This window comes from Xenopus tropicalis, chromosome 1 (genome assembly GCF_000004195.4).
Source record: "Xenopus tropicalis strain Nigerian chromosome 1, UCB_Xtro_10.0, whole genome shotgun sequence".
Taxonomy (NCBI): Eukaryota; Metazoa; Chordata; class Amphibia; order Anura; family Pipidae; genus Xenopus; species Xenopus tropicalis.
Genome location: NC_030677.2, coordinates 214,882,666 through 214,904,452, shown reverse-complemented (window position 1 = coordinate 214,904,452; position 21,787 = coordinate 214,882,666). Strand labels below are relative to the sequence as shown.

Sequence of the window (21,787 nt, the reverse complement as noted above, 5' to 3'; positions counted from 1 at the left end):
CACTGGGTCAATAAAGTTTTATGGGAACAAAAAAGCAGCACAACTGGAAATGCAATGAAATGGCAGAAGTACAATATAAAATAATTGCACTAGGGATCCCACTACTCACTGGCACAAAACCTTTTCTAGGGCAAAAGAACACCTGGTACTGGCCCCGTGAGATATAGGGACAAATCCTGGTGGAACTGGGCCTACAGCACAGAACCCCAATGGGCCCCCAACTCACGTGTATAGGGGGGACCCTGGTCCTCACTAAGTCCTACTGTGCTACTGTGAGTAACGGACACTTCCATGTCATGGAGACCCATAGGGGGAATTAGCTGGACTAAAAACTTATATTTTATTAATTTCATGGAAAAAGCCAAGATGTTTGTATTACAAACCATGATGATCGGAATCCGGTCCCTCGGCTCCGTGGCTCTCAGGTTGGGTTCTGGGTGCTGATGCCAAATCTTCCTCTGAATAAATATAACATAACATTTAGTAACATATTTAATAAGTTGTTGGGTGGGTTTTTAATAACAAATAAACCTTTTTTTTCTTAGTGGCCCCAATGTGGGTGGAGCCCAGAACTGGTTCATATTTCCCACAGCCCCTCCCAATGTGGGACTTATGGGCACTAGAGATGAACTAAATTACGCATTTTGCCACCAATGAATAATGTTGCCACGACAAATCACCCATAGGCCTCAGTGTGTGTTTCACAAGGAAATGTTGCCGTCGAGTCTATGAGAAAAAAGTGCCTCTTGGCTTCAGTATAAATTTTCACCATTTTCGGGACAGACAATTCCAATATTTTCTTCCACCCTCCAAGAACACTAAATAAAAGTAAAAACAATACTAGGGGTGCACCTAATCCTCGAAATCAGCCGACTGTGCGCGCACTGGGAAATCACATGAATTTTCAGATTGGGTTCGGCCAGGAGCGTGGATTTGGCCAATCGGAAAAAGGCAGATTGTTGGCAAAATCCGGAACTGAATCCTGGATTGGGCGCATCCCTACATAATACACTAACCGTCAGAGATAGCAGGGTCCTGGCCAAAACTGCACAAAAAGTGTTAGACCCATAAGCACCGGAATGGCACAATGATGTAAATACCTGGAGTAATTGGGGGAGTCGGGTTCCCAGCACCTCCTGTGCCCCCCCCTGTTCCCTGTGAGGCCCCTGGTTGTTTTGTCCTTTTTCCCTTGGCTTCTTGGCCCTCAGGTTGGATTCTGGGTGCCAAACCTCCCTCTGAATAAATACAACATAACATTTAGTAACATATTTAATAAGATGTTGGGTGGGTTTTTAATAACAAATAAACCTTTTTTTCTTAGTGGCCCCAATGTGGGTGGAGCCCAGAACTGGTTCATATTTTCCCACAGCCCCTCCCAATGTGGGACATATGGACACTAGAGATGAACTAAATTACGCATTTTGCCACCAATGAAGGTCTTAGAATAATGTCACCAGGAAATGTTGCCGTAGGGTCTCTGAGGAAAAATTTGGATTTGGCCAATCTGAAAAAGGCAGAATGTTGGCAAAATCCCGAACTGAATCCTGGATTGGGCGCATCTCTACATAATACACTAAGGGGTATATTTATCATGCTGTGTAAAAAGTGGAGTAAAACATTACTGGTGATGTTGCTCATAGCAGCCAATCAGATGCTTTGCTTTGGTTTTCTAACTCTTGAAATCTAATAGCTGATTGGTTGCCCTCGGCAACATTACTGGTAATGCTTCACTCCACTTTTTACACAGCATGATAAATATACCCCTTACAGTCAGAGATAGCAGGGTCCTGGGGAAAACTGCCCAAAAAGTCTTAGACCCATAAGCACCGGAATTGCACAATGATGTAAATACCTGGAGTTTTTGGGGGAGTCGGGTTCCCAGCACCTCCTGTGTCCCCCCCTGTTCCTTGTGAGGCCTCTGGTTGTTCTGTCTCATTTCCCTCGGCTCCGTGGCCCTCAGGTTGGGTTCTAGGTGCCAAACTTTCCCCTGAATAAATACAACATAACATTTAGTGCGCGTATTCCCATTTATGAGCAGGGATTAGATGGTTATAGGAACCTACTTGTCCCTCTGGGTGAGTAGTTAGTACGTTACACGCGTTGCCAGACACAAGACAAGAGGGAATGTCGCTGGTTACTCAGTCCCACTATATAAGGGCTGCATCTTGCACTTCTGCCCCAGGTTATGGCAAATGGCCCCTCAGGTCTAAGTGTCATTGTGAAATATGAACACATTCACATACGACTCCCAGGGTGTCTCTCCCTTCTAGATTGTAAGCTCTTGTGAGATCAACCTTTCCTCCACTGTAGTTTAACCGCAGCACCCCCGCGCTGGGGTAAAAGGTTAGGAATGTTGCTGACTGGGGGTGCCTGACAAATTCCCCCCCCCCCCGGGATGTTTAAATCCCTGTTATACAACATACTTGTGTACTTTTGTTTTAAAAAGAAATAATCTGTGACAATTGGCTAATTGTCGTTATTGTCCTCAGGCCGGGATTTGTGTTGAAGCCACAAGGGCCCAGGCCTAGGGCAGAACAAATTTGGGGGTGGCATGCGGCCCCGCCGCCCCAAAATCTTGAAATTTTTCCCATACGGAGCAATGGGGACTTCCGTGCATTCGCGCGTGCGTGGGGGTGGCCTCGGGTTGCCCAGATTGGAAATCCGGCCCTGATTGTCCTTATTGTGTCAAAACCATGTCCATTTTGCTGCAAATTTTTTTGCCGTGCGATTAATTTTTTCATGTCAAATTTTCACCGAAGTTTCACGAAACACGAAATGCGGGAATTCTCTGCAAATCCATGTCTGGCGAAAAAATGAGCTCATCACTAATTATCAACAAAACATATTGGGGTCCCATTCAATGAGGAAAAGCTACATGATGTTCCATTGAGGTTTATGGGACAATCTGATACTTAATAAGGAGATACGTTTTTCTCACTGTGTTTAATATGAATGAGGCCCCCCCTATAACTAGACACATATATATATATATAAGTAGATGAGAAGGGGAATGTGAGTGTCTCTGGTACAAAGGCTGGAGCTGCCCAACTGCCCCACTTCCTGCTGAGCTGTAACGAGAATGGTTTGTTCCTCCTTCTATTTCTCCTCGCGGGGGGAATAAATAGAAAGTTCTTTCCCAATCACTGACCACAAAGCAAGAGATTTGGGTGCTCAGTGAGCAGTTTGGGTGCAGAAAATTCTACTTTGTTTGTTCCTCAGTCTCAATGCGACGCCGCATTACATGTTGGTGCTATAATAGTAATAATAGTGCCCCAGGGCCACTGACTGACCCCTTGCACCCCCAAATAGTGTAACTGGGGTGTGTCCCCCAATCTGACCCTAAAAATAGCAAATGTACCCCCCTCCCAGAATCAAACTTGCCAGCCACTGGGGCCACAGTTGTCGGATAGAAGCAGAAATATATATATATACAAAAAAAGGCCTCACAACAGAACCTCACTCCAAAATGCTAATAAATAGCCGCCAATGTGCACGGAATACAAAAATACAAAATAAAACTCAGCCAGCACCAAGGGTCTTATAAAGGGTTCATATAAAATAGGGTAACTTCATCTATTTTATATGAACCCCATTGGTCTTTACCCCTGAAACACAAACACTCGGCTCCTGCCTCAGAGGGGGCAGATAGGGTAACTTCCAATCCCAACTGCCACCCACAAACCAAATGGTGTTATTCCTTCCTCCCCTTTTATCTCACCAACCCTGAAGCTTGTGCCCCCACCCTCACTGTTACAGGAGATGTGACCCCCTCAGGAGGGATCTGTACATGGGGGGGGGGGATTTATAGAGAATCTCACTAATGGTTCAGTCTCTATGCTGCTTCCCAGGCCCTTAATCAGGGCCCCTCCTGCTCTGAGATAAAGCGAGAACCTGACCCCAGGCGGCAGCGCCCAACATGTTACCAAATAAGCCACTCCGGTAACCTTAAGAACCAACATTTCCATTATTAAACCAGAGGATAAAAACAGAACAGAAAGATAATGTAATTGAAGAGGAGTCATAAAGTCTCTTGTAATTTCTTACTAATGAGTTCCCCTTTATGTATATAAAGGAAGTTGTGTCTGAAGTGAGAAACACAAAGTACGATGAGACTGAGCCCTGTACTGGGATATTCCAGCCCTGTCAGCACCCAGCAGCACCCACCAGCACCCAATAGTACCCTCCAGCACCCAATAGTACCCACCAGCACCCAATAGTACCCTCCAACACCCACCAGCACCCAATAGTACCCACCATCACCCAATAGCACCCAATAGCACCCACCAGCACCCAATAGGACCCACCAGCACCCAATAGGACCCACCAGCACCCACCAGCACCCAATAGCACCCACCAGCACCCAATAGCACCCACCAACACCCAATAGCACCCAATAGTACCCACCAGCACCCAATAGCACCCACCAGCACCCAATAGCACCCAACAGCACCCAATAGTACCCACCAGCACCCAATAGTACCTACCAGCCTACCAGCACCCAATAGCACCCACCAGCACCCAATAGAACTGTATGTATCACAGCAATCATTGCACTGGTACACATCCCATAGTCATGCTGTGACTCACACTCGGGGGGATACCCTGAGGCATTAGTGGGGTTCCCAGCTGGGGCCATTATGGGAGCAGGCCCCAAGGTTCCCTGAATGATGGGACCAATGAACAGGACAGAGATGAATCTGGAACTCTAAGGACATTGGTCCTGATAGAACTCTGACTCCTATTGGTTTGCAGAAAGCTTATTGTCTAGAACTTTTTCTTAAACCTTATTGTCTAGGTGTTTGATAAATATTATTAATAGAAATATTATAAACTGTAAGAAAATGCTGATACATCACATCATGTTTTATAAATGTAAATAATGTAAAATACCCAGGAGGGGTATCTAGCGAAGGGGTATCTAATGAGGGGTATCTAGAGCAGTTGTTGCAGGTAATATTGTCCATAGCTCAGCCTCTAATGGGAACCTACAGTAAAACAGTACCTGTACTTGATCCCAACTAAGATATAATTACCCCTTATTGGGGCAGAACAGCCCTATTGGGTTTATTTAATGGTTAAATGATTCCCTTTTCTCTGTAATAATAAAACAGTACCTGTACTTGATCCCAACTAAGATATAATTACCCCTTATTGGGGCAGAACAGCCCTATTGGGTTTATTTCATGGTTAAATGATTCCCTTTTCTCTGTAATAATAAAACAGTACCTGTACTTGATCCCAACTAAGATATAATTACCCCTTATTGGGGCAGAACAGCCCTATTGGGTTTATTTAATGGTTAAATGATTCCCTTTTCTCTGTAATAATAAAACAGTACCTGTACTTGATCCCAACTAAGATATAATTACCCCTTATTGGGGCAGAACAGCCCTATTGGGTTTATTTAATGGTTAAATGATTCCCTTTTCTCTGTAATAATAAAACAGTACCTGTACTTGATCCCAACTAAGATATAATTACCCCTTATTGGGGCAGAACAGCCCTATTGGGTTTATTTAATGGTTAAATGTTTTTTTAGAAGGCTTAAGGTATGGAGATCCAAATTAAGGAAATATCCCTACTCCCAGGCCCAGAGCATTCTGGGTAAGAGGTCCCATACCTGCATTACCAGTGACGCTGCCAAGAATGAATGAATAAAACACCAATATAAGCTCTTACCTACTGAATGGCTCCCATCTCTGCTTTGTCCATCTTCTTCTTCCCCAAGCACCGCGAGGGTGAGAAGGAGCAAACAGCACAGACAAGATGGAGACATGGGTGCTACAGGTAGGTGCCCCCACTGGTGCCCTATGTCTGTCTCTATTTGTCTGTTTCTATGAAACACTCCCTGGCTCAGCAGCTCTGATATGAAACTAACAGTGAGGTTTGGTGGTTTAGTGACTTACTCAAGGCTTCCTCTTTGTGAGGAAATAGAGACTTTATTCTTATTTTTAGCCATTCTCTCTGTGCCCCCCCCCCCAAAGCTGCATCACTGGGATTATATTCTTTGTTATTTGTCTTTGTGATGGAGCAGTTATACTCTGTGTGCACACAAAAATAAGCACTCACCCCAAATCCCCCCTAACTGGCCTTCAGGCTGGGCCCCCTTAGCCCATAACAAGGTTATAGATATATAGAAACATTGGGGTAACAGTCACCCTGCTATAGTTCCAGGGGTACCCAGGGCACAAATAAGCACTCACCCCAAATCCCCCCCTAACTGGCCTTCAGGCTGGGCCCCCTTAGCCCATAACAAGGTTACAGATATATAGAAACATTGGGGTAACAGTCACCCCGCTATAGTTCCAGGGGTACCCAGGGCACAAATAAGCACTCACCCCAAATCCCCCCCTAACTGGCCTTCAGGCTGGGCCCCCTTAGCCCATAACAAGGTTACAGATATATAGAAACATTGGGGTAACAGTCACCCCGCTATAGTTCCAGGGGTACCCAGGGCACAAATAAGCACTCACCCCAAATCCCCCCCTAACTGGCCTTCAGGCTGGGCCCCCTTAGCCCATAACAAGGTTACAGATATATAGAAACATTGGGGTAACAGTCACCCCACTCTAGTTCCAGGGGTACCCAGGGCACAAATAAGCACTCACCCCAAATCCCCCCCTAACTGGCCTTCAGGCTGGGCCCCCTTAGCCCATAACAAGGTTACAGATATATAGAAACATTGGGGTAACAGTCACCCTGTTATAGTTCCAGGGGTACCCAGGGCACAAATAAGCACTCACCCCAAATCCCCCCCTAACTGGCCTTCAGGCTGGGCCCCCTTAGCCCATAACAAGGTTACAGATATATAGAAACATTGGGGGTAACAGTCACCCCGCTATAGTTCCAGGGGTACCCAGGGCACAAATAAGCACTCACCCCAAATCCCCCCCTAACTGGCCTTCAGGCTGGGCCCCCTTAGCCCATAACAAGGTTACAGATATATAGAAACATTGGGGTAACAGTCACCCCGCTATAGTTCCAGGGGTACCCAGGGCACAAATAAGCACTCACCCCAAATCCCCCCCAACTGGCCTTCAGGCTGGGCCCCCTTAGCCCATAACAAGGTTACAGATATATAGAAACATTGGGGTAACAGTCACCCCACTCTAGTTCCAGGGGTACCCAGGGCACAAATAAGCACTCACCCCAAATCCCCCCCTAACTGGCCTTCAGGCTGGGCCCCCTTAGCCCATAACAAGGTTACAGATATATAGAAACATTGGGGTAACAGTCACCCTGCTATAGTTCCAGGGGTACCCAGGGCACAAATAAGCACTCACCCCAAATCCCCCCCTAACTGGCCTTCAGGCTGGGCCCCCTTAGCCCATAACAAGGTTACAGATATATAGAAACATTGGGGTAACAGTCACCCTGCTATAGTTCCAGGGGTACCCAGGGCATAAATAAGCACTCACCCCAAATCCCCCCCTAACTGGCCTTCACGCTGGGCCCCCTTAGCCCATAACAAGGTTACAGATATATAGAAACATTGGGGTAACAGTCACCCCGCTATAGTTCCAGGCATTGCAGCATTTGTTCCCCCAAAAATATTTATGTTACCAATATTTCTTCTTTATATAACTTGGGGCAATTAAATATTAATATATTTGCTTTTCTTGGCTCTAAATGGCTCCCAGAGCACAGTGGGTGAGTGGGCAGTACTGGTGCCTTACAGCTCTGGGCCTGAGTTTCATTCTGACCTGGGCACTGTCTGTAGAACGTTTCTGTGTTTCTGTGTGGGTTTCTTCTCATGCTGCAACTGACTGGCACCTTGTGAGACAGACCCTAGTGTGTATTACAGGAAATTATAAGCTCACTGGGGCAGGGGCTGATGGGAATGTGATAGGGACCTTAGATTGTAAGCTCACTGGGGCAGGGGCTGATGGGAATGTGATAGGGACCTTAGATTGTAAACTCACTGGGGCAGGGGCTGATGGGAATGTGATAGGGACCTTAGATTGTAAACTCACTGGGGCAGGGGCTGATGGGAATGTGATAGGGACCTTAGATTGTAAGCTCACTGGGGCAGGGGCTGATGGGAATGGGATAGGGACCTTAGATTGTAAGCTCACTGGGGCAGGGGCTGATGGGAATGTGATAGGGACCTTAAATTGTAAGCTCACTGGGGCAGGGACTGATGGGAATGGGATAGGGACCTTAGATTGTAAGCTCACTGGGGCAGGGACTGATGGGAATGGGGTAGGGACCTTAGATTGTAAGCTCACTGGGGCAGGGACTGATGGGAATGGGATAGGGACCTTAGATTGTAAGCTCACTGGGGCAGGGGCTGATGGGAATGGGATAGGGACCTTAGATTGTAGGCTCACTGGGGCAGGGACTGATGGGAATGGGATAGGGACCTTAGATTGTAAGCTCACTGGGGCAGGGACTGATGGGAATGGGATAGGGACCTTAGATTGTAAGCTCACTGGGGCAGGGACTGATGGGAATGGGATAGGGACCTTAGATTGTAAGCTCACTGGGGCAGGGGCTGATGGGAATGGGATAGGGACCTTAGATTGTAAGCTCACTGGGGCAGGGGCTGATGGGAATGTGATAGGGACCTTAGATTGTAAGCTCACTGGGGCAGGGGCTGATATAGTACAGAGTATATCTGATATATATATATTGTGAGAGCAATGCTGGGTTAGAGGTGGAAGGTGTATATATATATTAAGCTCCAGGGAAAGAGAGTTCTCTCACTGCATTTGGCTTTTGGAAAAGCCGGTAAAAAGGGCCCTGGAGTGAATGGGAGTGAGCGGGTGGGACTTCCATTCACCAGGCTATCCGGGTTATGGTGAAGCCTGGCTAATTAGTGGCCTCGTTAGGCTTCAGGGGAAACCCTTTAAACATGGTGTCTGCAGAGTTACTGACTCTCTCCCTCCCTGGGGAACTGCCTGCGTGTAGTAAGGGAAAGCCGGACACAGTGAGTAACCAACAAACTACTGTTTATGTAGAGTTGGATGTTAGACCCTCTCTATTGCATAGGGAGCCGGTGTGTGTTAGTTAGAGCCGGACACAGTGAGTAACCAACAAACTACTGTTTATGTAGAGTTGGATGTTAGACCCTCTCTATTGCATAGGGAGCCGGTGTGTGTTAGTTAGAGCCGGACACAGTGAGTAACCAAACTACTGTTTATGTAGAGTTGGATGTTAGACCCTCTCTATTGCATAGGGAGCCGGTGTGTGTTAGTTAGAGCCGGACACAGTGAGTAACCAAACTACTGTTTATGTAGAGTTGGATGTTAGACCCTCTCTATTGCATAGGGAGCCGGTGTGTGTTAGTTAGAGCCGGACACAGTGAGTAACCAACAAACTACTGTTTATGTAGAGTTGGATGTTAGATCCTCTCTATTGCATAGGGAGCCGGTGTGTGTTAGTTAGAGCCGGACACAGTGAGTAACCAACAAACTACTGTTTATGTAGAGTTGGATGTTAGACCCTCTCTATTGCATAGGGAGCCGGTGTGTGTTAGTTAGAGCCGGACACAGTGAGTAACCAAACAAACTACTGTTTATGTAGAGTTGGGTGTTAGACCCTCTCTATTGCATAGGGAGCCGGTGTGTGTTAGTTAGAGCCGGACACAGTGAGTAACCAAACAAACTACTGTTTATGTAGAGTTGGATGTTAGACCCTCTCTATTGCATAGGGAGCCGGTGTGTGTTAGTTAGAGCCGGACAGGCTAGGGTTTATTTTTATGATTTGGTTACTGATGTATCCTGTGTGCCGGTTATATGTGAATAAAGCTGATTGCGGAAAGCTTAAATCTATATGCTGGGTGTGAGCTGTTGTTTCTGAGACCAATCTGATCCCTACAATCTGCCTAAACCCCAAGAGATTGCAAGAGATTGCACCGTTTGGACGAGTTGCCTTACAATGTATATCTATATACGGGCACAACCCTCTGTATATACAGTATATCTGATATATATATATATATATATATATATACACTTGTTTTATGTAATAGTACAGCACCCTGCAATAGAACAAAACGTGGTGCACGTCCCCAACAGGTTCCGATATCCTTGCATATACAATAAGTTCAAGAATGGACAGCACACACTTTTTAAAGTGCAAAAGGTATATTAAAAGATCAAATCCATACTGTACACAAAATGCGACGTTTCGAGTCCGGCCGGGCTCTTCCTCAAGGCATATGGGCAGTAATTCCATATACAGATTCCCAAAGGAAGCTACTTATAGTCTACAGAGAGGAAATGACCACATAACATATTATACAAACATAGTACAGGGTTCCATCCCCATTTCAGTGATAACACCATTTATGAAATATACAGAGTACAGGGTTCCATCGTTTATTAGCAAAGTTATAGCATCTCGTTATGCAGCAGCACTATGCCATCTCAATTATAACAAATCCTTAAAGTTAAACAAACAAATACAGATTATAGTCCTTATTCAATCCATTTGGATGCAGGGAATTTAATCTCTTAATCCACCATACCTCCCTCTGTTTAAGTCTCAATTCCCGGTCTCCCCCCCTCTTCTGTGGGGGAACCCCCTCCAAAACAGTGTACCCCAACTGTTCGTGGGTGTGGCCATGTTCTCTAAAATGTTTTGAAAGTGGTAAAATATTATTCCCTACATTAATTGTGGATTTGTGTTGTGAAATCCGCGACTTCACCTTTTGAACGGTTTCTCCCACATATATCTTTTTACATGGACAGATAATAAACCACATATTGTGATAAACATGTGAAATGTCCCCTCAATGTAAATGTTTCACCTGTCGTGGGATGTTGGAATACCCTCCCCCGCATCACATATTTACATTGTTTACAATATAGAGAAGGGTACATTCCACTCCGGGAGTATCCAAATACTCCCTTGGTTTCCATGCAGCCTCCCCTAGTAACAGAGGAGGCAGGGGCGATTCTGGACATATCGCCGCCTGAGGCGGCTCCTGGATGCCGCCCCCCCGCTCCCCAGCGCTTACCTTCTGAGCGCAGGAGCGGGTCCGGGGGCGGTGAGATCGCTAGTGCAGAGAGTGCAATTGCGCTCTCTGCACTAGAAGAGCCGAATTTCCGGTTTAAAAACCGGAAATTCGGCTCTTAAAGTTACCAGGAGCGGCTTTTTGCCGCCCCTGGTAACTGGGGCGCTTCTGCCTAATGGCAGAAGCGCCCCTGAGAGGAGGTAACCAACTTAGAACCAATAGTCCTACCCTTTCTATAAGAATGGGCAACCTAAACTCTCCTGTTTGTGGGTAGGCACCTCGTAGGATATGCCAATGTTTACGCAGACTCATTGCTATCTGTTTACTATGGGCACCGTACTGGGTCACAAAGGTTACCCTGGGGGATCTATCCCTTGCCCCCCGTGGTTGAGAAATACGAGTCTCAGAACTCTCGCTGGATACCCTCTTTTAACAAATGTATGTTTCATCTGTTCAGTCTGTGCTTCCCTGACTTATGGATCACTTACTAATCTCTGTACCCTCTTTAGCTGCCTGATTGGTATAGAATCCCTTGTATGGATTGGATGATAACTAGAATAGTGTCAAATCTGGTTTCGGTCAGTAGGTTTAGAGTACAATTTAGTTTGCAATCTCCCCTGTCTGGAAACCTCCACATCTAAAAAGTGTATATTGTTATTATCCTTCACACAAGAAAATTTAATAGCAGGATGAAAATGATTCAGCTGGGCGTGGAACCGAGATAGGGAATCAAGGTCACCCCCCCATAATACAAAGATATCATCGATATACCGCCCCCAGGCCCCACAGTGGTTCCAGTAGAGGTCATCGCGATATACATGGTATATAACCCCGTGGACTTAATGAAATGCTCCCATTGTCTATTTTTATATGATTCTAATACCTCCAACATCAAGTTTTGCTCATTTCTTGCAACTCACAAGACCCTACATTAAGCACGGTCTTTTTACCTACTGTAATCTTAACGGACTATACTATGTTGTTTTTTGTGTCTTGCAATTTGTTACACTTTATTTTTTCCTTTTGTTTTCAAATTCCTATTGCACAATTTGCTATTTATACCCTGCATTTACCCAACAGTCTCTCTCTGTCTTGTGTTGAAATGATGGTGCCTTCTACTCTCTGCGCTGTTAGGTCTTTTTCTCCATGTTATGTATTTTTAATTTTTTCATACCCGCTAATATTTCCTATTCATGGTTATCACTTTTCTGTGTATTTGTTTTCCCTTACACCACGTATTGTCCCTACTCTCTTTCTTTTGTTACCACATTAGCTTTTTTGCTATTTCTATTTATTATTTTTTCCGATGCAGACTCGGAACAAGGACACACCTGTGCTCTGATCATTTAGCTTGGTTCACACTGTGTATACTATTCTAAGTCTAATAGGGCTGTATCTCCTCATACAAATGACACCAACAGATTTTTCAGTATTTAATACTTTTATTTTTTAATTTATTCCCTTAATTTTTTGTTCCATCATTATTGAATTTTTTGGCACATTGTCTGCTTGTATAGTCCATCAGATTGACCAACTAATAATTATTTCAATTTCGAATTGGCACCCATTGTATTGTACATTGTCGCTGGCACCTTAGGGTTGCAATACTGGGATCTGTGGTGGTTGATGCAGTTAACACCTTGTGGCGCCTGTACTCGTGTAGCAATTTGCCCCTAAGATCGTGCCGATGCCCTAAGTGGCAAGTTACACTCCCGTGGAGGTGCACTCCTATGGTACTCGACACCCGCAGTGGTGAAATCAGCGCCCGCGGAGGCATATGGAGTGCCTGTAACACCCGCAGTGGTGAAATCAGCACCTGTGGACGCGTATGGAGTGCCTGTAACACCTGCAGTGGTGAAATCAGCACCCGCAGAGGCATATGGAGTGCCTGTAACACCCACAGTGGTGAAAAGAGCACCCGCTGAGACGTATGGTGGGCTCGCAACACCCGCAGTGGTGAAGTGAACGCCCATAGAGGAGTAATGTGTGCCCATAATGGTACTGCCTATACCCCACAATATCCATATGAGCGTTGACAGTGGTGCCTTTGATATCTGCAATGTTACAATGGGGACTTGTGATTGTTATTGGTACAGTACCCTTATTGATATATATTTAATCCATTTTTGACTTTGACAAAGCAAAGATTGTGTCACTTTATTATTGTGGATTCCTAGTCTTGCTTGGACTTTGGGTCCTGTATTTGTATGCATTGTTTTTTTTTTTTCCCTGCCCAACCTGCACTAACATGTTTTTTTGCTATAGGGTTAAACGTGGAGTCCTATGCTTTTTTTTGCTTGGACTCGTGCTTTATCTTGCCTTCCCTTGCTCAATACGAGTCAGCGCTAAGTGGTTACGATTGGTTATTGTTGCTACTGTCTGCTACTTTGGTTACGTGTATGTTTTTCACTTTTTTTTTTTTTTTTTTAAATTGTTTTTATTGAGTTTTATTTAACATAAAGAAAGAAAAGAAAGAAGCGAGAGGAGATAGGAAAGAATGGAAATAAATAAAACAGCATGTTAGGGTTCTTGATACAGGCAGTCTGAACAATGACTTCCTTATGTAGCATTTGGTACAGGCATTGAGTTTCCTTACAATGATTCCAACAAGGCATTTGCAGCCTAAACATAGCTGGATGTGTAGACAGCTGTATTTTGCCGTTAACTTATATTTATGTTAATAAACTGTTTCCCTACTTATATTGTTTACTGTTGTTTCCGAGGGGGAGAGGGTGGGTGGGGGTGGGGGGGTGTAGGGTTAAGGGAGGGGGGCTGACTCTCCTTTATGGTAATAATGCAGGTAGATGTTCAGTTATCCATGGGGTCCATACTTTGTGGAACTTTTGGGGGCATCCTCTACTAAGGTATGTCGGGTGGTATAGGGGGACTGAGCTGTTAATGAGGTCTATCCATTGGTTTTTTTTTGGTGGGTGTTCTGATTTCCATTTGAGGGTTATTAGTCTTTTGGCTTGTATAAAGAGAAAACATAATAATGTTCTTTCAGCTGGGGCCGGGGTTATGTCTTCCACTTGGTTTAGTAGTAGTGGGGGTATCTCTAAAGGTAGTATGAGTGCCAATAGGCGGCTAGTTTCTTCAGTTATTTTGGTCCAAAACCTTTTAATTGTAGGGCAGGCCCACATCATGTGTATATAGTCGGCTGGGGATTGAGAGCATTTTGGGCAAATGTCAGGAATTTCAGGGTTGATTAGATGGAGTCTGTGAGGGGTGAGGTAGGTTCTGTGTAGGAATCTAAACTGGATCATTTTATCTTTGGAGCTGATTAGGGTTGTGTTATAGGTTTCTAAGGTCTCTGTCCACATTTCGGGTGTTAGGTGGGGGATGTCTCTTTTCCATTTTTCATAGAGTTTGGAAAGTCTGGGCTTTTCGGGTTTAAGCAGTGAGTAGAATTGAGATACTGGTTTAAGTAGATTTGGTTCAAGGACCATTTCCTCAATTCTTCTGGGGGTAGTGTCTATTTTCCCAAATTGGGCTTGCAGAGCATGGCGCAATTGTAGAAATCTAAAGTACATTTTGTTGGGTAGGTTAAATTTCCCTTTAAGGGTGTCAAAGGTGGGTATTTCACCTTGTTCTATGATTTCTCCTAGGTATTTTATTTGGTGTTTGGCCCAGATGTTTGGTTCAGGGATTGTTAATAGGTGGGGGAGGTGAGGGTTGTGCCAGAGAGGTATATTTTTGGAACACCAATTTTCCTTTCTAGGGAAGTATACTAGTTGTTGGATGTTGTAGTGTTGTTAGGGCTGTTCTGGGGGGGCTGAGGCCCAATACATTGTACATAGTAAGGTTTTAAGTTTATGGAAAAAGCTACGTGGTATCATAACCGGTGCTTGGCGGAATAAATATGTGAATTTGGGGAGGAGAATCATTTTGAATAGGTTAATACGGCCTAGCAGAGTTAATGGGAGATTGCGCCATGCTTTGCTTTTGTTTTCTACTAGTGCTAGCAGGGGGTTTAGATTGAGTTCTACGTATTTCTTGGTTTCCCTATGTATGTATACACCTAAGTATTTGAATGTTGTGGTCCATTGCAGGGGAGCCTTGTATTTAAGTGTGTCTAGGGACAAGGTATCTATGGGAAAAATTATTGACTTATTCCAGTTCATTTTTAGTCCAGAGTATATTGTGTGTGTGTGTGTGTGTTTATAATTCTGAGGGCTGAGTCTAAGGTTTCGTAGGGGTTTTCTAGGAAGAGTATCGTGTCATCAGCATACATAGCTATGGTTTCAGTGAGTTTACCTATCTGAAGACCTTTAACAGATGGTGTATTTTTGAGTATAGCAGCCAGAGGTTCCATTGCAATAGCAAACAATAAAGGAGAGAGGGGGCAACCCTGCCTGGTGCCTCTAGAGAGCGAGAAGGGGGATGAGATTGTTTGGTTTGTTTTTATACAGGCATGAGGATTGTTATAGAGGGCAGAGACCCATTTTTGAAAATTTTTGCCTATGCCCATGATCTCCATAGTGGCCCACAGGTATGTCCATTCTACAGAATCGAAAGCTTTTTTATTGTCGAGTGCTGTCAGGACCCTATGGCCGGAGTTGTCATGGGTAATTGTTAGGTTAGTATAGAGCCTGCGGATATTAATATCCATAGTGTGTCCTGGTATAAAGCCAATCAAGTCTATTGAGCACTGTAGCGTGGTTGGTGTGGAGTAGATTAGCTATTTCACCCAGCGATGGCTCATAGGTAATGGTGGGGGGGGAGGAGGGGAGTCCGTCAGGGCAGGTTGTATCTCTGGTCGATATTGCTTTGCGTGTGTGGAGGTTCATGTGTCTGTCTGGCGTATTTGCTTAATGTTTGAGCAGCATTGGAGCTCACCTTATGCCTCTGTACCGTGGCGGTTTCCTCCTCTGTGTCCCCCCCATGCCGTGCTTGGAGTCGCGTCGCCATCTTGGGATGGTGTAGGTGCTGGGTCCGTCTGTCTGGATCGCTGTGGCGCAGCTTTATTTTTCCCCATTTCGCCTCCCTGTGGTGAGTGCCGGATATTATGTACCCTTTTTGGGGACAAAAAATCAGGTTCGGATGCGGTTTAAGGGGCAATGTCAGGATTGAGGCCCGGAGCTCTCTTTTCTGCATCCTAGTCCATGCGCGGTTAGACACGCCCCCCGTTTTTCACTTTTTATTTGTTGCAACATTTTATCCTTTTCATTTATGTGGTGTTTCTGTTTTACTGCACAGTTTGCCTTCTCTAATTGTGATGTGTCCTGTACACTGTTTAGAAATTGTTTATTTTGGTTACCATGGTTACCAGCACTAGGTTTTGGCGCCCTTTTTCTTGGAGGGGTATATCTAGGGGGGTGGGTGTGTTTGGTCTTTTGATTTGTCCCTGAGGAAGAGTACAGTTGGTACTCGAAACGTTGGATCTTTTTCAATAAAAAATTTTTTTCACTTTGTTACTAAGTCCTTATGTGTGCGGCTCTCTGTCCATACGTTTCCTTTTTAGCCAGCACCTAAGGCATTTGAATTTCTATAGGGTGTGCTATATATATATATATATATAATATATGGGCACAACCCTCTGTATATACAGTATATCTGATTGGGTCTGGACCATTCCAACCCTGTTTGCAGGGAGATGATTGTCCCCTACACAACTAATGGTATTGCCCACCCTCAGTCTGACCCTCCAGATGGGTAACTCACTCAGTAACTGTATATGGCACAGTGGCACAGAGAGCTGGCATAGCCCTTGCCCCATTACCCAAGCAGCCCCAGCCCAGCCCTATGCAAATGCCCTGTTGCTAGGGCAGTGAATATAGCAACCAGAGAGCAGTGGGAAAACAGCAGGTTAAAACTTTAACTTTAACTAAGAAAAAAAAACCAACTGCAAAGTGACTATAAAGCCAACGTGCCAATGTGCCCCCCCCCCCACCCCCGGGGCCGACACTTTGTGCTGAATAATCACAACTCACAGCTCTTTTCTCACTTTGCTTCCAGTAAATGTGTCAGTGACTATTTCCTACCCGGGCCCCTCGGGCCCTTCCTTCCTCTTTCTCTCAGCTTCCTGTTTGGCCCAAGTGCAGCTCTGTATCCCCCCCCCTGTATCTTTGTATGGGGGGGCAGGGGGCAGAATGTGGCTGAGCCGGGGCAGCTGCTGCCCAATCCCTGCTGTTTAGCTGTATGGCAGCGCCGCACTGAGACTCGGGTTGGTACTGATGGGCCCTATAGCCAGGTACCTGCCAGTGATCCAATCTCCATACAAACCCTGAGCCCAAACCAGTGGGGGTAACAGTGGGTGCAGCATTTGCCCTGCCACTTGGTGCCCAGTGTATCAGTCAGGGTAACGCCGGGTCCCTCTCCCGGTGATACATACGGATAATGAGACTAAATATCTGCAGGCAATGTTTGGCCACTCCCACTTCTTGGCCACACCCCCAGATATCAAGCTCTTCTACTAAATAATACCCCTTTCCCCTGGGCAACTCATTTGGGGCAGCCCTGGATTTCTGTTTAGGGCCCCTCAAAGGCCCCCATTCTCTGCCCCAAAGAAACAAGAACAGAGATAGAACAGGGCAGTATCAGGGGCAAGAACAAGGGCAGGGCAAGAGTAGAGAGCTGGGGTTGTGCCACGGTGCCCAGGGATACGGCCAATGCTCAGGGGGGGAGGGCTGGGTTTATATAGGGCACAGTCGGCTCTGATTGGCTGACCCCATCCAACCAATAAGGCTGCTGGGGTGATATACCCAGTGATTAGGGGGTACAGCCGGCACCCAGAAGGTCCCAGGTTCAAACCCCAGCAGAGCCTTATGGTCTCCAGTTGTACTGAACCTTTACATGGAGAAGAAAAGCCCTGAACACCTTCAAGTCATTGAATTAAAAGAATTTAAGCCCATGAGGTTCCGGCTTTCACTGAACACAAAAACTTGGGGGACAAAACATCAAGTTCTCAAGGGAAGATGTGAAAGGCAATAAACAGGGGGGGACCTGGATATTGAGGTATACAGGAAACCCACCCCCCTCTGGAACATAAACTGGGGGTTATAAGGACTCTACCCCATTGGGCTGAAACAGAACCAGCGACGAGGCCGAGGGCAAGGAAAACAAACAGCTCAGAGAAACTCTGAAAACTTGTACCCAGACTGGGCCTTTGTCAAAACAAAATCCAATCAAGCAAAAAGCCCCGCCCAACAAACAGAGGGGAGGAGCATCGAAGGCAAAGCAACACACTCGTCCCATATATGGCTGGAATATCACTGGGTACCACTGTGACTGGATCCCACTTTCTTACACCTGTGAATTTCAGAAAACCCCAAACTCAATAAGTTCAATGGAACCATTTGTGACTGGATATCTGTGTACTACCCTCGAGGGGTTAAATGCCGGGGATTTCCCTACCACTCAGCTGAACTGAATGTGCACTTTCCAAAAGTATTGCCCTCCTAAGTCCTCCTTACTGCTGGGGATTCCCTTTACCACACTGCCATCTAGTGGCCAAATATAACAAGTGCAAGTGATGTTCCTTACAATTATGGGCTTTTCCTATCCCTGAAGCATCGCTGCCTGTGATTGGTGGAGCTGTGATGCAACTGCAATTCTCACATCTCTGAATTCAAATGCAACACTCTCACACAGACACCCCTTATGGCCGTATATAAATGTCAGTTTAGTGACAAAACCAATATTTAGATTTTGATTTTCTTTCTTTATGCCTTATTTGGGTTCAAAAGATATAAAGGTGGGTTGAAACTGGAATTATATGAAATGTATCAGTGTATTTTCTATCCCTAACCTGATTATCTTCACACCATTACATAAAGTTTATATTTGCTGCAAACTGTGTGTGATTATTTCCTAGTGGAAATCCCCTTGAGGTGTGCTCCTCGGTGTCCACTAGGTGGAGGCACTGCGCTGTTTCCAGTCCCAGTACCTTTTCTCTGCATAAAAGAACCCAAATCTCCTGTTTAACCAGTATACAGCCCAAAATAAGTGAGTGTGCCAAGAAAGGGTTAAACACGTTTGGCATTTTAGGACACATACATAATCAGAACAGTTAAAAAACACAGGTCTTTGCACCTTCTATATGTTAAATGTTTTCTCTATAACAGAGACACCTTTTTAATTCTTTGTATATGAGATGGACTTCTCAGGTACAATAATGGTATTAAAGGAACAGTAACACCAACAAATAAAAATGATTTAAAGTAATTACAATAGAAAGTTATGTTTCCCTGTGCTGGTAAGTCTAAAGTTTATATAAATACCCCGCTGTGTAGCCCCGGGGGCAGCCGTTCCTGCACCGGTACAGCTGGGGTGTTTGCTACAGAAACCCTACTATAGTTTATATAAATACCCCGCTGTGTAGCCCCGGGGGCAGCCGTTCCTGCACTGGTACAGCTGGGGTGTTTGCTACAGAAACCCTACTATAGTTTATATAAATACCCCGCTGTGTAGCCCCGGGGGCAGCCATTCCTGCACTGGTACAGCTGGGGTGTTTGCTACAGAAACCCTACTATAGTTTATATAAATACCCCGCTGTGTAGCCCCGGGGGCAGCCATTCCTGCACCGGTACAGCTGGGGTGTTTGCTACAGAAACCCTACTATAGTTTATATAAATACCCCGCTGTGTAGCCCCGGGGGCAGCCATTCCTGCACCGGTACAGCTGGGGTGTTTGCTACAGAAACCCTACTATAGTTTATATAAATACCCCGCTGTGTAGCCCCGGGGGCAGCCGTTCCTGCACTGGTACAGCTGGGGTGTTTGCTACAGAAACCCTACTATAGTTTATATAAATACCCCGCTGTGTAGCCCCGGGGGCAGCCGTTCCTGCACTGGTACAGCTGGGGTGTTTGCTACAGAAACCCTACTATAGTTTATATAAATACCCTGCTGTAAAACAACTGGGGCAGCCGTTCAAGTTGAAATAGGGCTAAATGGCACAGGGTTTATAGCAAATAGCAGATAAGATCTGTAGAATACAATGTGCTTAGTTTTTTGTGCCCTATCTCACTGGCAGTCCCCAAGTTATTGGACAGCTATAAAGGGTCCTTAATGTAAGTCCCTTGTTCCTGGGTCATAGCATGAGCTTTTGCAGTTCTACAGTTTGGCCATAAGGTGGCACTGTGGTGTAGTATAAAAGGCTGAGCAGCCATGAGGCTGGAGGCCATTTTGGTTAAAGCTCTCTGCCTGAAAAAGCAGGTGGGGAGATATTGTGGAACCTGGGTGTAGGTAGGCCCAGGCAGAATAGGCAGCTTCTGTAATAGAGCACACTAGGTTTGATAGACAGGCAGGGTTAGCTAGTGAGCATCTTCTGGCTCCAACAAGGAATTGCAGAGGGGTTATTATCCTGGGTATAATAATTCCCAGAATAGGGTTACCAGTGTACAGACGTAGGGTTAGATAGTTGATTGCTCAGGTTCCACTAGAAGCCATAACCTAAAAGCTGGAAGTTAACCCATTGTTCCCTGCGGGGAGGGAGTCATTGTGACCATTTGCTGTGAGCTTACATTTGGGCGGCCAACGTGGGGCCTGTACCGGGTGTTGTGTTGTGAGAGAGACGCCGGCAGGAAACCTCTGTGGTTCTTGGTTCCTGTGTCTCCTAACAATAATTGTGTTTCCCAATGGTGGCAAGGAGACCTGCTGACAGACCTGTAACATTGCTACACAGAGTGGCAGCTTATGTACATGATGGGCCCCATGATGGGTTTTTGCCCCTATAGTTGCCCAGTGACATATAGATACCCAGGCAAACCCCCATCAGAAGATTCAAGAAAAACAATAGTGGACAAGACTGGCAAAAGGCTATTTCTAAATTACAATAATTAACTAAGTGTTTTACACACCAAGAAATCTGCTACAAAATCCTATATAATTGGTACCTAACCCCTCAATAATATCAATAATTTTTGGCAGTATTGTGAATACAATCATTTTGGCACTAGTACAAGTTCTGGGCGGTGGGAAAGCAGCATGAAGGGTTGGTTCTGACCCATTTTAGTGAGAAGCAAAGTCATGAAACAACCCTGAGTGATGCTGCCCCAACATCCAGAACCCCAATGAGCAGAACCAATCGTTTCGCTGTATCCCAGCTGGTGGCGTCTAAGGGTTTGTGTGGGGGGGGGTTGCAGTTTTTATAAAAATGGGATTTTTTAATGGAGGACCTGGAGCCATTAGGGCTCTTAGTTTTTGACTTTACTTACCCTTTAAAGAATGTGCTGTAACTCCCACTCTCATTACTTAAGGGGGGCCCTGCAGTGCTGCACTTACTTGGATAACTGGGACCCCCCTGCGGGTAGGGAGCAGGGTTGAACTGGGCCAGCCCTTGTGGGCCCTCCAGGGTCTGCAGGTCCCCCTCTCCGGACACACCCAAGTAAGCATTCTCGCGGGAAAGGGGTATTGTGTGGGGACCACGGTGGGAGGTTCCTTGGGGCTGGAGCCTGCACCCCCCCCAAGGGAAGGGAAAGCTGTGTAGGTGGAAACAGAATACAGGCACCCAAGCTCCAGCCCTCCCACAGCTCACTGACAGCAGGGGGGCTAGTCCCAGTACAGCAGCATGGCCAGGCCCCCTGAACACCCAAAAACCCTCCAGGCCTGGGACCACTGCCCCCCTGTGCCCTGATAGGGGTCCTGCTTGAAAGAATTCTGGTCATATATGAACCATATTTTCCAAGTTTGGTTGTGAAATACAATCTATACATAGAAATCTCTGTGAGAACTGATGTTCCCCTGGGGCTTTGGTTAAAGAATTTATTACCCCAAATTCACCTCCGTTTATTATGTTAGAAATGTAATGAGTCTCATAAGGAAGAGCTGCAGGGAATTATCTTATGTATATTCCATGAGAATCCCCTGAGCTGATTCATTTATGTTT

At 45.6% G+C, this 21,787-nt stretch overlaps 1 protein-coding gene across 6 annotated transcripts in view; it reads right to left on the bottom strand.

Moving 5' to 3' along the window:
* LOC101732936 (receptor-type tyrosine-protein phosphatase alpha-like) overlaps positions 1-5,821 on the bottom strand; it is a 78,803-nt gene extending 72,982 nt beyond the window's left edge. For 3 of the 6 annotated variants that reach the window (XM_031895002.1, XM_031895001.1, XM_031895003.1), the window contains exons 1-4: positions 5,680-5,820; positions 1,853-1,987; positions 1,101-1,235; positions 384-458 (exon numbers count right to left, since the gene is read on the bottom strand). In XM_031895002.1, coding sequence (XP_031750862.1) covers positions 384-458; positions 1,101-1,235; positions 1,853-1,987; positions 5,680-5,776 — 442 coding nt within the window. In that variant the 5' untranslated portion in view covers positions 5,777-5,820. Of the gene's footprint in view, positions 1-383; positions 459-1,100; positions 1,236-1,852; positions 1,988-5,679 lie in introns of all 6 variants that reach the window. The other 3 variants (XM_031894999.1, XM_031895000.1, XM_031895004.1) reach the window with 3 other exon arrangements.
* Between the last annotated feature and the right edge of the window lie 15,966 nt (positions 5,822-21,787).